This window comes from Mus musculus, chromosome 18, assembly GCF_000001635.26.
Source record: "Mus musculus strain C57BL/6J chromosome 18, GRCm38.p6 C57BL/6J".
Taxonomy (NCBI): domain Eukaryota; kingdom Metazoa; phylum Chordata; class Mammalia; order Rodentia; family Muridae; genus Mus; species Mus musculus.
The window spans coordinates 61,171,844-61,187,742 of record NC_000084.6 but is presented as its reverse complement, the minus strand read 5'-3'; the positions used below and the strand labels follow the sequence as shown (position 1 = coordinate 61,187,742).

Below are 15,899 nucleotides of genomic sequence, written 5' to 3'. Positions count from 1 at the left end.
TACTGTGTCGACCAGACTGGCCTTGAACTCATAGAGGCCCACCTGCCTCTGACTGTCCAGTGCTGGGTTTATGCCACACTGCTCGGCTGTGATTTTGTATTCTTGTAGGTACTTGAGAGCCAGCACAGAAAGTTGGTCAGGGAAATGGCAAGCTCCCTAAAGAATTCGCTGAACAAGCAGTAAGGACCACAGAAGAGTGGGCCGGGAAGGACTTTGAATGAACCCTGACACAGGTAGAAGAGGACAGCACTAGATACAGCTGTGGGCTCTATCCAGGAGACATTTTTACTCACCAAGTGTTTAGAATCTAAAATGTAAGACAGTCATCAGCATACACACCTATAATCTCAGAAAGCTGAGGCAGGGGGACTGCCAGTTCAAGGCTAGGCTAGCTTGAACTACATAATGAGAACCTGTCTCAAAAAAAAATAAAATATATTCAGTACTTCTGTTTCAAAAGTTCATATTGGCTTGTTAAAGAGAAAAAAATCTAAACATCTACTGTGTTTTTGTTGACTTGCTTTATTCAATATGGAAGTGCTTTTATAATAAATCTGCTTTATGTGTCTGTTTCAATTAACAAACTGCAGAAAGAAAAATAATGGCTGTGGGTTTCTGAAAAATCCACTCGATTACCTAGAAGGGAGACTGGCAGAACACCACCAAGCTGCTCCATCAAGATGGCTCGGGGTAAAAGCAGTTGCTATCAAACCTGATGAGATGAGTTAGAGCATAAAAACACAAATGGCGGAAGGAGAGAACTGACCTCTGACCTCCACGCGTGCGCCATGGTAGGTGTGTACTCACAGGCAATAAGTAAGTGCGCAAAATTACAAAATAAAGACAAGCAGAGCCAGTGAGGTAGCTCGGGGTGACGGCGTTTGCTGTGTGTGTCTGACGGGACCAGGGTTTCATCCCCTGTAACCCACAGAACTTGTCCCCTGACTTCTGTGCACACACACCCATGAATAACAGAAAAGAAGTTTAAACAGTAAGGGCTGATATGAGGCACAGATAGGGCTTTGCAGTTAAGAGCACTTGCTGCTCTTTCAAAAGGCCCAAGTTTAGTTCCCAGCACCCAGGTCAGGGAGGTCAAAGCTCCTATAAACCCAACCCCAGGAAGTCCAGTGTCCTCTGGCCTCCTTGGGCAGGCACAAATACATACATACACATAATTAAAACTTAAGAAATAAAAAGTTTTTAAATCTATACTAACAGTTTAATAGGTACTATACATGCTCTCTCCAGATGAACTTGATATTTCTCTAACTTAAGTACTAAGGCTATAAAAGATGTCAAGAAGCCGGGCGTGGTGGCACTCGCCTTTGATCCCAGCACTTGGTGAGGCAGAGGCAGGCAGATTTCTGAGTTGGAGGCCAGCCTGGTCTACAGAGTGAGCTCCAGGACAGCCAGGGCTGCACAGAGAAACCCTGTCTTGAAAAACAAAAAACAAACAAACAAAAAAAAAACAACAAAAAAGATGTTAAGAATATTTCTGTATGGAAAAACATGTGGATATGACTATAAACTTAAACAGATACACACAGAGTGAAGAAAGTGTACTGCAGGGCAAATGTAACGTGTCTTCATCTTAATCTCTGTTACAGACTGGGTTACTCACAGGCATTAGGAAGCAGTGGGCAGAACCCAATCATAGCATGACCCTCCATCCAGCGCTCGAACATACATTAGGTGCTCCAATGTAAGGCCAGAGGTTCATTTCTTGGGCACAAGTGGACTCCCTACTCAATACTTGGCTATCTATTGGGAGTATTCAAGAAGATTGTAGAGTTATCTATTAGCAGAGGGGAGAAAGGAATCGGTGAGTCTGGAGTGAGCACAGCTTATGCTTTTTATTTTTTTGAGCAAGTAACTGACAACAGAATACATTCAAACAGCCAGCTCCAGAAGTGTGAGGGTCCAGCTACACCAGCAGTTCTCAGCCTATGGACCCAGAACCATCAGGAAGGGACCTATTTGAGAGGCAGAGGCAGGCAGAGATCTGTGAGTTTGAGGCCAGTTTGGTCTACACAGGGAGGCCAACCAGGGCTAGTGTCTGGGCTTTGGGATTATCCTCAGGTACTCCTGATGTGTGGGCAAGTTTGAGAAGCACTGTATTAGTCAAAGGAAAACACACAAATTGGACAAATTCTATTTCCCAAATTCCACTCTAGGAAGTTTTATTATCCCAGAGTACTGTGCATGCTGTCATAATAATATCCCTTTGTTTAAATTAATTCACTATCTTATCTGTATTAAAAACACCATGATCAAGGCAGCTCATAGATAAGTGTGTTTTGGCGTATGGTTCCAGAGAAATAAGAGTCCGTAATAGCAGAGTGGAGGGATGGCAGCTGGATCTGCGAGCTGAAAGCTCACATTAAACAGGAAGCGGAAGGAGCACAATGGAAAGCCAAAGTCTGTCCCCACTGACATACTTCCTCCAACAACACTACACCTCCTAAGCCTCCCCAAACACAACCATCAACTGGGGACCAAGTTTTCAAGTGCCGGAGACCATAGGTTACATCTCACTCAAACATTAATGTGGTGGTTTGTATATGCTAGGCCCAGGGAGTGGTTCTGTTAGGAGGTGTGGCCCTGTTGGAGTAGGTGTGCCCTTGAAGTAGGTGTGTCACCGTGGGTGTGGGCTTTCAGACCCTAATCCTAGCTGCCTGGAAGCAAGTCTTCTCCTAGCAGCCTCCAGATGAAGATGTAGAAGTCTCAGCTCCTCCTGCACCATGCCTGCCTGGATGCTGCCAAGCTCCCACCTTGATGATAATGAATTGAACCTGTAAGCCAGCCACAAAGTAAATGTTGTCTTTAAAAGCCTTGCCTTGGTCGTGGTGTCTGTTCACAGCAATAAAACTCTAAGACAATTAATTCCTACTCTTCTTGATACAGGGTTCCATATAGCCCAGATGATCTCCAACTCACTGTGACCTTGGTGCTAGTTCCATCTCCTATACTGCCATGCAAAAGATCACTGGTGCTGAGGATGGAACCAGGGTGTGTGTGTGTGAACCAAACACTACACTACCCCTTCCTGTATTACTGTGTTAGGAAGGAACCCGCAGTGTTGATATCAGTGAGACTCCAAGTCTTTCTTTCCATTAAATATTTGTCTATAACATTTAGCTATGCAAAAACCATCTCTCTCACAGTGGAGAACTAAGTTTCTGTCCATTGAAGATGGCTTCTGTGGTGGGGTTTGGCCGCTCTGATAGGGAAACCTCATCTTCTCTCCCAGCCTTGCCAGTATACACCAGTATACACCAGTATACACCAGCCCCTGTCCATTTGCTCTAGGGGGATGACGAGATCATCTTCAGTGAGAGAGCCCTGGGAATCTACTTCACTTGGGACACGTGTGGCAATAGCTGCTAAGTGCCAAGATGTTTTTTCAAAAGATTTTATTATTTTTGAGACTTTTAAATGTTACGTATATGTATTCTGACTGCAAGAATATCGATGTACCACATGTGTGTTTAGTGTCCCAGATACCCTGGAACTGGAGTTACAGTTGTGAGCCATCATGTGAGTAACAGAAATTGAAACTGGGACCTTTGGAAGAGCAGTCTATGCTCTTAATCACTGAGTCATCTCTTCAGCCTCATCAATGCTAGAATGTTGTTTTAAGAGTAATTTCGGCTGTTTGTGTCAAACCTATTGTGGTAGTTTGAATGAAGATGACACCCATAGACGCATAGAGTGGAATAATTGGTGGTGTGGCCTTGCTGTGTCACTGGGGATGGGCCTTGATGGTTCAGAAGCCCAAGCCTGGCCCAATGTCACTCTCTTCTTGCGGCCTGCTGATCCTGATGAAGAACTCTCAGCTTCCTCTATGGGGCCATGTCTGCCTGTGTGCCACCATGCTTCCCTCCATGACAGTAATGGACTAAACTTCTGAAACCATAAGGAAAGCCAGCACCAATGAACTGTTTTCCTGTGTAAGAGTTGCTGTCATCATGGTATCTCTTCACAGCAATTAACCCTGACTGAATCAGAAGTCGGTACCAGGGACTGGGGTCTGGGGTATTGCAATGATAGGCTGGACCATGCTTTTGTTTGGAGGACTAGGGAACACTTCGGGACTCTGGACTAGAAGTATGATTGGTCATTTTAAGTGATGCTTAATGGACATCCTAATGGCCCATGTAAGACAGGGGAGCCCAGCTCTAGAGGTTTCAAAGGAGAAGAATCTTTTTTTTAAATTAATTAATTAATTTATGTATTTATTTATTATATGTAAGTACACTGTAGCTGTCTTCAGATGCACCAGAAGAGGGCATCAGATCTCATTACAGATGGTTGTGAGCCACCATGTAGTTGCTGGGATTTGAACTTCGGACTTTCGGAAGAGCAGTCGGGTGCTCTTACCCACTGAGCCATCTCACCAGCCCCCAGGAGAAGAATCTTAATATGTACTCTAGAAACTGGTTTTGTTCCGTCAGCCTGCACTTGCTTGAAAACTGTCATAGCCAAGCACTGTTGGCCAAGTTTTTCTGATTAGCAGAGCTAGGGAGGAGAATGTCGTTGGCGTGAATTTCTTGAAACCATGCAAAAAAAGCCTGCTGGTGCCACCAGAGACTCGATTCCTCATCCTTTCCCTCTGGGGTCCCACAAATGTCTCTTGCACTTTTGTTTTTTTTTAATTTGGCACAATTGTTTAAGAAAGTAGATAGGATAGCCGTGATGCCCACGGCTTCCAAAACCTTCCTTCCCTCCTCCTGGGAGGAGTGCTGAAGTTGCTTCTTCCCCTTCCTTGCCACTTTTAGGGGAGAAGGGGTGGGGCCACAACTAAGGGGGCTGTGTCTGCTCCTCCTCCCACCACTGTGGAAAACGAAGAAACCTAGATGAGGTTTTAGAATGTTAAAATTTCTAGTAAGAAAAATCAGGAAAAGACAGGATTCATGGCACTGACTTGTGTCGGTAGTGGACTGCCAGCAGACTCAAACATTTAAAAAAAGAAAGGATCTTGAAGAAAATCTATTTACCTAAGTGTTCCAAGCCTGGCTGCTGTGAGAATACATTGAAATAGGCTGCAAACGTTTGCAAATAACAAGTGTGGTGGTTTGAATATGCTTGGCCTAGAGCGTGGCACTATTAGGAGGTGTGGCCTTGTTGGGGGAAGTGTGTCACTGTGGAGGCGGGGCTTTGAGGTCTTTTGTGTGTGTGTGTGTGTGTGTGTGTGTGGTGTGTGTGTGTGTGTGTGTGTGTGTGGTGTGTGTGTGTATGTGTGTGTGTGTGGTGTGTGTGTGGTGTGTGTGTGTGTGTGTGTGGTGTGTGTGTGTGTGTGTGTATGTGTGTGTGTGTGTGTGTGTGTGTATGTGTGTGTATGTGTGTGTGTGTGGTGTGTGTGTGTGTGTGTGTGTGTGTGTACTTAAGTCTGGCCAGTGTGATCCAGACTCTTCGCCTTCTGTTGCCTTTGGATGAAGATGTAGAGCTCTCAGCTCCTTCTCCAACTCCATGCCTATCCGCACGCTGCTATGCTTCCTGAAATGATGACGACTGAACCTCCGAAAATGTAAGCCTGCCCCAGTGTCTTAGTTAGGGTCTTACTGCTGTGAACAGACACCATGACCAAGGCAACTCTTATAAGGACAACATTTACTTGTGACTGGTTTACAGGTCCAGAGGTTCAGTCCATTATCATCAAGGCGGGAACATGGCAACACCCAGGCAGGCATGGTGCAGAAGGAGCTCAGAGTTCTACATCTTCATCTGAAGGCTGCTTAGCAGTATACTAACTTCCAGGCAGCCAGGATGAGGGCCTTAAAGCTCACATCCACAGTGACACATCCAGTCCAACAAGGCCACACCTGCTCCAACAAGGCCACACCTTCTAATAGTGCCACTCCCTGGGCCGAGCTTATAGAAACCATCACACCCAATTAAATGTTTGCCTTTATACTGTATAAATTCAAGGAGCCTTGTTTTATAGATACAGAAACAGGCCAGAGGAAGAGACTAGACCAGAGCCACACAGATTTCTTAACTCAGACCATTGATATATCTGGCATGGCATTGCCCTGCTCAAAACTCAGCTAAGAGGAGGACTTCAAATTCTCTCACCATCGATCTGAAATGGATTTCCACTGCAGGAGGATGACTTGGGTGTCACACATTCACTTTAATGAACATTTATTTATAGGTTCCAAGCAGTGAGGACACAGCGATGAACAACAGAGTCGAGTTATACATCCCAGGGAAGATGAAATGGAGGGAAACTGTTGATTAGCAGATAAGTAGGCAATCACCGAGCGTAGTAAGTGCTATGAAGAAAATAAAGATGATGGGAGAGAATAAAAGAAAAAAAAAATCTGTCTGCTGTGGAGGTGTGAGCCTGTAATCCAGCTACTGGAGAGGTCGGGGAAGCAAAATCAGCTGGCAGTAAAAGAAGTGAGACTATCTCAAACATTTAAAAGGCCAGGGGTGTAGCTCAGTGGTAGAGTGCTTGTCTAGCATGCTCAAAGCCCAGGCTTCAGTCCTCATTACTGCAAAGATGTGTATGTGTGTGTGTGTGTGTGGGGGGTTATTTATAAAGTTACACAGAAGCTGGCATTTGAGCTGAGATCTCCACAGAGAGCATCGGGGTGGAGTGGGGGGGGGGGCACAGTGCAAACAAGGGCAGAGCATCAGCAAAATCTCAGAAGCAGGAAAGAGTCAGAAGGATTTGCACGGCTCCACATTCGTCACAAGATGGGGGAGCCAGAGCATCAGATGCTGTGGTCAGCAGCACATGTTTACTCCGAGTGCCACAGAAAGTCACTCACATTTTTCAGGGAATTTGCTGAGGGAATGTTCATTCATTTTCCTTCTCATCCATATTCTCCCTGTGTTTCTCTGTCTCTCCTCTCTTGCAATGTAGCAGGCTCCCCTGACACTGGAAACCAATCCTCTTTCCTCAGCCTCTCCCAGGGCCAGGAGGGTCACTGTCCTGTACCACTATTCTCTGCCTGCTTTGCATCTTTAAAAAAATAAAAATCAGTCTCAATGGGCAGTGGTGGTGGTGGCGGTGGTGGCGGCATGCCTTTAATCCTAGCACTGGGGAGGCAGAGGCAGGTAGACCTCTGAGTTTGAAGGCAGCCTGGTCTACAGAGACAGTTCCAGGACAGCCAGGGCTACAAGGAGAAACCCAGTCTGAAAAAACAAACAAACATCAATTTTGTTATTTTGTGGGCAATGGATGGGATATTTGGATGCTATTGCTGATGGTTTGGGTAGGAGATAATGACAGAAGTAATGGGTGAATGATATACTGCAATCCCTCTCTCAGCGTGCTTCCTGTGTTATAATGAACTTAGGCATAGTAGCACATGCTTTTAATCCCAGCACTGGGGCTACCAAGGCAGGAGGATTGGGAACAGTTAAGGCCAGCCAAAGCTAAATAACAAGACCCTGCCTCAAAACGACAGATAAGTAAACAAACAACCTTCAGACTCAACTAGGGAGGGCACATCCTGTCTGATACGCAGGCTTGATCTAGTACTTACTGGATGAAATCTCTGTGAGGACATATGTAGTTTTAGAAGCTCAAAGTGGTTTCTGTTATGTTGAATATTTGAAAACTGTTGCAGGGAGGTATCCCTTCCCAGAGAGAAGACTTCTCAGGCAGGGGTTTAAGCCAATACAATGTCCGTATTAGCTAGAGACTACACTAGGTGTTTGGGAGCCCAATATAGCTTTCTCATGGTGAGCTTTTAAGAACAAAAATCCATATTCTGGGTTGACATACTTCAGTTAACAAGAACAGTTAGCCAGAAGCAGAACTAAGCAAGCCCAGAAATCAAGGTTAATAAATTTTAGGTCTCTGTTCTCAAGTTGGCAGATGCTGCTGTCTACATGTGGAGTTTTATGGCCTGAATGGATCACGGTTGTGTTCAGGTCTAGAGGGCTACTAAGCCCCTGTTACAAAACCCCCAGGGCCAGATGACTCCCAAAATCCTTTTCAAGTTAATGTACTCAGCCTTAGATAAATGCTGTAAACTCAGTGCTTATAGGGGCAGGGTGGTGGCACAGTGATCAAGTGAGGGATAAGTTATTAGGAGAAGCTGTAGACTAAGGGCCAGACCTAAAACTTTGAAGATCGAAAATAAACGCCTCTGCTGCTGCGTGTGGTCAGACAAAACACCATCCCACAGGAACAGTTTGGAATTTGTTTATTCAATATTTATTTTTGCTGACGGGGAATTCACCTATAAAACTTGGAGGCTAATTTAAGTGCAACTGGGAGTTCCAAGACTGTGGCTTAAAGAACTGGTGTCAGAAATAGGAATCCTAGAGGTAGGAGTGTAGCCCTGCAGCAGGGTACATGCACAAAGCTCTAAGCTGGATCGCCAGCACTGAATGGGGACAGGGTAACAACAGCCCAGATCAGATATGGGAAGTTGGTTTTCAAAGACAGTGGCAAGTATTCAGGTGGCGCTGGCTGTTTTTGTGCCTTGGTGTGAAGTGAAGGAGTAAAGGGTAACTCTCACATTCTAGTGGATGCTGATGTCACTGACTGAGATGGGGACCACTTCCTGAGGATATACTACGTGAAGCACCTTCTACGACTCATAGAGCTCCCTTTTAGCAGGATGAAGGTACATGCTCCAAGTCGTTAGGTCCAAAGGAAACTCCACTTTCCAAAACTCCAAAATGCAGTCCAGATATCCAGAAATGGGCTCAGTCTGGACTACAGGAGGATTTCTGGTAGTAAGAGAAATGCCAGCGTTTCTCAGGAACCAAAAGAAGTCACTTTGCTTATCACTGGCAGAAGGCACCGTGGTGCCTATTAGCATATTAAAGCTGATGCTGGCCTTCAGGCTCTCTCAGTGTCACAAGTGATTGTTAAACATTTCAAAGTCCTGCTGACCCTCCTCACCTCTTCTCCAGCCCTAAACTCCCTCCAGCTTAAGGGCTTCCCCAAACCCAGGTACTCATTCCCCTTAGAACCCTGCTATGTTCATGCGAGCACCTCTCTCTCCCTCCCTCTCTTTCTCCCTCCCTCCTTCCCTCTGGGTCTCTCTCTGAGTGTGTGTGTGTGTGTGTGTGTGTGTGTGTGTGTTCTGCTCCTGCTTTTGAATAAACTGACAATATAACTACCACTCTGTGGTATGGTTAAGGGCTTTTATTGTAGATAATAAGAAAGAGAAGAGACAGAGGCATCTTGAAGAGTCTGGATCAGAGAGAAAGTAATAGACTGAACTTGGCCATCAGATTAGACCTGGCCATGAGAGACCCATGGAGCAGAGCAGAGAGGTTGAGGTGAGGGAAGGCAAGCTTATTGAAAACAGCAGGGCTATGAGAATGAGTGAGGCAAGTGGGGAGCCTCTGAGTTGGAGGGAGTTTAGGGTAAGGGAGGAGGTGATCAGAGTTAGGGGGCTGGAGAGATAGCTCAGCGGTTAAGAACACTGGCTGCTCTTCCAGAGGTCCTGAGTTCAATTCCCAGCAACCACATGGTGGCTCACAACCATCTGTAATGGGGATCTAATGCCCCCTCCTGGTGTGTCTGAAGACAGTGACAGTGTACACACATTAAATAAATAAATAAATCCTTTTTTGAAAGTTAGGAGGCTAGCACCAACTTTGAAATGTTTAGCAGGCACCTGTGATACTGAGGGAGACTGGAGGCTAGCGAGTGCTTTACTATGCTAATAGGCGCTAATAGGCATCGCAGATAGCCATTTGTCTCTTTAGCCTTTTGGGACCTGGGAAAACAGAGCTTCTTTGAACCTGACACTTCTTTCACCCAGGCCCAGTCTGTTGGCTATGTTCCGTCTACCTCTTTCTCTGCTCTGGACTCTTCTAGGTGCCTCTGAACGTTCTCTCTCATATCTACAATAAACCCTCCACTCCCCCCAACACCCCTCGTTTAGGAATGGTCATGTTGTCAGTTTATACATGAATGTCATAACTTGTTTTGAAAACTACTGATGAGAGGAGACATGGGAAAATGAAGAAGAGACGAGTTGTCTTGGTCAAATCACTATCATCCTGTTTCGGGGGAAGAATTGTCTCAGGGATTGAACCCAGGGCTAAACACGTGCTAGGGAAGCCCTCTACCACTGATCTACATTCCCTGGCCCAAAGACAAGACACCAGATCAGACTTAGCCACGCAAAAGGGTCAATCTGCTGTGTTGGTTGTAGAGACCAGAGTGGAGGCAGGAAGCGCTGCATGAGGTCAGGCAGATGATGGTAGCTCGAGAAGATGGTGACAGCGGTAGGTGGATATGGGAAAGACTGGCACTACATTTGCAAGCGGCCTTGCAGGAACTTGTTTAAGTGTGGCACAATCTATCTTGTTAAAATCCTGTCCAGTCCTACGTTCTCAGAGCTCTACACTCCAGAAAGTCATTATAGTGACTGCTCACTGGAGTGAGGAGGGAAACGCGGTGCAGCACTAAGTATCGGTATTCAGCTGAAGGAAAGAGAACGCTCTGAAAGGTGAGGCTGAGCTCAGCCTAGCTCCGCCCCTGTTACCTGATTGTCCCACGGCCAGGCCCTGGGCCAAGTGGCCTCCTAGTTTCGCAACCGCAGTCCCAGCTTCCGGCTCTGGGAAGTTTGGCCGGAAGCAGACCGCCTTAACGACCCCGCCACCCCCGCCGGCCCATCCAGCTCCTAAGCCTCCAATCGGTTCCAACAGAGGCCCAGTCGGTTGCGCTTGCGCGAGGGTCGCACGCAATCACGCGCGCCGGCCGCTTCCGGTGCGCCGCGAGGGCCGCCGGGACGGGTCTCCCTGGCGATCAGTGGTGTGCTGTCGCCTCTGCCACCAGCGCGCCGGTGCCACGGAGACTCGTGTCCTTGCTACCTTCTTCGGGCTTCCCGGGGCCTGATCCCCGGGGCCCTCGGCAGGCGTCAGCCGAGCCTGTGCGCGAACCTGCGGCCCTCCGCTCGCCCTTCACGACCCGGCAGCGCGACTCGGACTCAGGGAGCGAAAGGGACTGTGGCGACTCCGCGCCGTGTGTCGCCGGGCGGGGCCGCGGGGCCGGGGCTCCTCCAGCCCCCGGGATGCGTGCGCGAGCTCTCGCCTCCACTTTCTCTTTACCGCTGTCACGCGTGGAGCCGCCTCTCGCCTACAGCGGGGAGCGCGAGTGCACAGATCAGCAGCACCCCTGTCGAGCCCCGGTGCCGGGTACCCCCGGGAATGTGAGCCGCGAGGCTCGCAAGCTCCTCCGGGTAAGTCCCCGCCCTCTAGGCTCACCCCGCCCCGCCGATGTGCCCAGGCACCTGAGTTTGGGGTGCTGCGGCTGCCTTTCCAGCTTCTGTTTGCCCGGTGCTACGAGGGGAACCATTCCCTTTAGTCTCTAACTTAGGGACAGCCCAGAGAGGGGGAAAAAAAAGTAGCCCGTGGCTCAGTTGCTAAAAGCCATCCTCTGAGGTTCCACGGAAGGTTTGGTAGGGTAGTTAAAGTGTCTCATTTCAGGTGTGGCCTATTCTACAGATGAGAAAAGAAAGATTTAAAGAGGGAAAGTAGCCTGTTTAAAAGGTCGTATAGGGATCTGTAATAGTGCTATTCAACGGGGGTGGGAGGAGCTAAATTAGGGCTCAGACCTTATGTCCTCCAAAGGGCCCTCTTCTTAATCTTCTTGCTTTGGTGTTTGAGAGTGTCTCATGCATCCCGGGCTGGCCTCAAATTCACTATTGTAGGTGAGGTGAGCTTTCAACTTTCTGTCCTGCTTCCGTCTCCTAAGTCCTAGAACTGTAGGCATTCCCCACCACACCCAACTCACGGAGCTGTTTCTAGCCTTCCTATTTTTCTGTATCTCTTTGCTTTGCTCTACTGAGGTCTAGGAACTGAACACAAACTTATATCCCCAGATATAGGGCACTGTAGTCAAACAAACAGGAACCCAAGATGGTCCTTTCTTGTCTCCAAGGTATGGGCTCTTGGTTAGTTCAGGATGCTAAGATAACTGGCTCTGGGTTAGTTGTGGCTGTTAAAACTTGTTCCGTTCTTTACACGCTCACTCCTGAGCAATACTGCTTTCTTCCAGAGGCTTTTAAGGGCCAGGATACCAGTTATATATAGGACAAAAAGTTTGATCCCCATATGTTCTTGGTGTGCAGCTGCCCGTAACCAATTTGCCTTTTGCTTACAGAGCCACATTGTGGGCTGTCTTCTTGGGTTTCGCTGTAACTGTTAGGAAGCAAATCTTTTGTTTTTTGTTTGTTTGTTTGTTTTTCTTTTTCCTCTTTGTAAGGTTTTAGGGAAGGACGGCAGAAGAGAAGTCACTGTAGAGCTGACACAATTAAGGCACTTAGAGCTGAGACAACTATAAAATAACTGAGGAATATGTTCTTAACCTGGGGTATATCTTTAAGATGGGGACTGGAAAGATGGCACAGCAATTAAGAGCATTAATTGCTCTTTTAGCGGTCCCCAATTCAGTTCCCAGGACACACATGGCAGTTCACACCTGTCTGTGACTTCTTTTCCAGGGCATCTCACACCCTTACACAGGCATACACGCCATCAAAACACCAGTGAGCGTTTAAAAAAAAGAACAAAAAATGGGACTATAGAAATGGCTCTGTAGTTTTTTAGGTTTTCCTCCTTTTTCTATGTATGAGGGGGTGCTGTGCATACTCATGTGTCATGGATGGAAGTTTGCAACGTGTGGACACCCAAGGTAACGTCCAGAATCTTACTAGATCACTCATTTGAAGCAGGGTCCTTAATCAAAACCAGAGATGGACAACATGGCTACTCATCCTCCTGGGGCCCCGTCTCCACTTCCCAAGACAGTTAGCATACACATAGGCTATCACTTCCACCCAACATTCATGTGGGCTCTGGGAATCGTGACTCTCACCCTGATAGCTGCTGAACAGGTGCTAGCACCAAAAGAAATACTTTTGACAGATGTCAGAACCCCTCCTCTACAGCACTCAGACACACAATGTTTCACCCCCATTAAATAAAAAAAAAAAAAAAAAAAACAAAGCTATTTTACTTTGTGTGTATGAGTGGTTTTGCCTGTATGTCTGTCTGTGTACCACATATGTGCCGGGTGCCCACAAATGCCGGAAAGTGTCATCCGGTCCCCTAGAACGGGAGTTACAGATAGTTGTGAGCTGTTGTGCGGGTGCTGGGAACTGAACCCGGGCCCTCTGGAAGAGCAGCCGGAAACCTCTCTGGCTTTCCATACCTCTTTGAGACATGCACATGTGTATGTATGGATGCACATACATGCTCACATTTGGGGACTGGGGAGAGAATGCCCTTGCTGTACATGAAGGGAAGGTTTCACGAGCCCTTGTGAGTAACAGTGGGGGCAGGGCTCTTCCGTCCCAAAGCTTAGGCTCAGTTTATTCATCATCATCCTCTCCTAGGAGAAAGAGCTGAGACTTAGGTACAAAATACACTTGACTCTGTTCAGGTGGTAAGAATTTCCGATTGCATCCAAGTCTCCCGGATTTCCCTTCTCTTTTCTCATCAGATACCATTTCTGAGGTCTAAGTGAGTTGTGTGTGGGCAAACATATCAGTATGTTTACTGTTCATGTTCACTGTCACAACTCCTTCTCCTAAGATTTGTTCTCTAGATTGACAAGAACAATCGTGTTTCCTTCTCGTAAAATTTAGGTGATTCTGGGACTTTCTCCCTCTAAGGATCAAATTGGTGAGATTCCATTTTAGTGCTTGACCGTGCTTGACCATGATTAGCAATTCTTGAACTATTCAAGTATTTTATGCTTGCTTTTCTTAGACCAAAAAAAAAAAAAAAAAACCTAGCTCCAGAGAACTGTGTTGGTTTGTCAGGTTACTGTTTGTTTTGTTTGTTTGTTTATTTTGTCAGGGTCTGATGTACTGTTGTTTGGCCTTGAACTCCTGATCCTCCTGTCTCTGCTTGCCAAGTGCTGGGATTACAAGTGTGCCCCCAACACACCAGCAAGGGCGCCGTTTAGATCGGTGCTGTCTGACACTACAGCCACTAGCCATACAGTTATAGTTAAGTATACTGAAAATTAGTTCGTTCTGCCTGCGAGCCCTATTTCAGATTCTTAGTACGCATCTGTGACTAGTGGCTACTATATTGGACAACATTGTTAGAGAACGTTTCCATCAGAGTTTATTGAATAGTCCTAGTGTAGAAGATTGCCACTCAAGGTGAGTGGCACTGTAACATTGTGAAGAAGAGAACCAGGGCTCAATTTTTGGATTAAAACCCTATTTTTGATATTTGGGCCTCGTGGGTGGGCGGGTTGTTAAATATCTTTACTACAGATGATAGCCCTTAATAATGAGCTCTTTCATTAGTGCAGTCCTTGGCTGTTCTCCAACAGTTACGTGATCTAAATCCTTGGAGTCCTTCATGTAAATCTGTGGGAATGGGCCTCGCTGGTGAGACAGTTACCATGGGTAAACATAAGGATCCAAGTTGAAGCTTCAGATGTTTTTAAAGAGTGGCTCGCTCAGTGCTAGGCAGTCCCTGGGCTCGCCAGCTAGCCAGCCCACACAGGGTGCTGAGCTTCGGGCCAAGAAGAGACCCTGTTTGAAAAAACAAGATGGGCAGCGTCTAAGAAACAATACCAAGACTGACCTCTGGCCCCCGCATGCGCACACCGGCCCCTCCCATGCATTTTGTGCTACCAGTTTTTATGTCAGCTCAGCAAAAGCTGGAGTCATTTGGAAGAGGGAACCTCACTTGAGAAAATACCCCCTACCAGATCATCCTGTGGGCAAAGCCTGTGATGTATTCTCTTGACTAAGATTGATGTAGGGGGTGGCGGGCTTGAGCTGACTATGGCAGGACCATCAGCCCTGGGTGGTATAAGAAAGCAGACAGAGGAGCCAACCAGTAGTAAGTAGCCCTCCTCCATGGCCTGCCTCCCCTTAGTGATGGACTGTTAGATGGAACCAAACTCTTAAGCTAAAGTCAGCCCTTTGTTCCATGAGTTGCTTTTGGTATTGGTGTTCTATTCTATTAGGTTTAATAGAAACCCTAGGACACACGTGCACCCACAGTAACAGCACCCTAACACATGAACACAAGTCTGAGAAAGGTGAGCCCACTATTTTTTTTTTTTAACAAAGTTCCTATTATTACATGTTTAATTGAATCATTGAAACTTATTTAGGGTGGTGAAACTGTAAGGGTAGGACCAGAACTTTTAACTCTTGGCCAGGCAATGTAAAAAGAAGTCTGGATTTTGATGAAGTTCTCATTATATGGGACAGCTGTATCCCAGGAGGGAATGTAAATGAAGGGTCTCAAAAACCTGTGGTACCAAACTTGCCTAAACAAAATACTCGTTGGAGGCATTTATTTGGTTTTCTTATCCTCTAGAGCGTCTCACTCAGGAGGGCCCAAGTGGAGCTCTGAACTCTGTAAGCATCAAGCACCACATGTGGAGTTTGGGAACCATCTAAACCTTAGACCCTAACGGTTGCTGATTTGCCCTGGAGTCTGCTGCTCTTTTACACTGGATACTTAAAACTCTGTGTTCACCTCTGTCTCCTCTAGCCATGGATGCCCCGTATGATGGTGCTGAGGTAACTGTCCTGATGGAGGAAATCGAGGAAGCTTATTACACTTCCCCTGGGCCGCCTAAGAAGAAGAAGAAGTATAAAATACATGGAGAGAAGGCCAAGAAACCCAGGTTAGCCATAGTATTTTGGTTACTGATGGTACTTATCAACAAATTTGCTTGGGGAGCTGTGTTGAAGAAGACACAAGATTCATTTAGAGTGCATTTGTCAGAGTCGGCATTGATGTGGGGAAGAGAGACGGTCTGAGGGGCCATTGATACGGGAGAAAGGGCATTGACATAGTGGAGGGGGAGAAAGCGATAATGTGTGTGTGTCTGTGTGTTTGAGTGGTCACTGATGTAGGGCAGAGACTTGGGTTGCAGAGGGACAGAGTTTGTATATGTTACAAGACTGCTAGACTCTGTAGACTCTTTTGTA

At 46.7% G+C, this 15,899-nt stretch overlaps 2 protein-coding genes across 3 annotated transcripts in view; both read left to right on the top strand.

Annotated features, from left to right (window-relative positions):
• Window positions 1-10,197: 10,197 nt before the first annotated feature.
• On the top strand, window positions 10,198-13,567 carry LOC108168367 (HMG domain-containing protein 3-like). The gene is made up of 3 exons (XM_017318018.2): window positions 10,198-10,209; window positions 10,605-11,165; window positions 13,535-13,567. Exons 1-3 carry the CDS (start codon window positions 10,198-10,200, stop codon window positions 13,565-13,567), a joined length of 606 nt encoding a protein of 201 aa, XP_017173507.2.
• The window catches only part of Hmgxb3 (HMG box domain containing 3), a 45,774-nt gene continuing 40,567 nt past the window's right edge, over window positions 10,693-15,899 (top strand). The window contains exons 1-2 of one of the 2 annotated variants that reach the window (NM_134134.2): window positions 10,693-11,165; window positions 15,457-15,592. In NM_134134.2, coding sequence (NP_598895.2) covers window positions 15,459-15,592 — 134 coding nt within the window. In that variant the 5' untranslated portion in view covers window positions 10,693-11,165; window positions 15,457-15,458. The remainder of the gene's footprint in view (window positions 11,166-15,456; window positions 15,593-15,899) is intronic. The other variant, NM_178277.1, reaches the window with a different exon arrangement.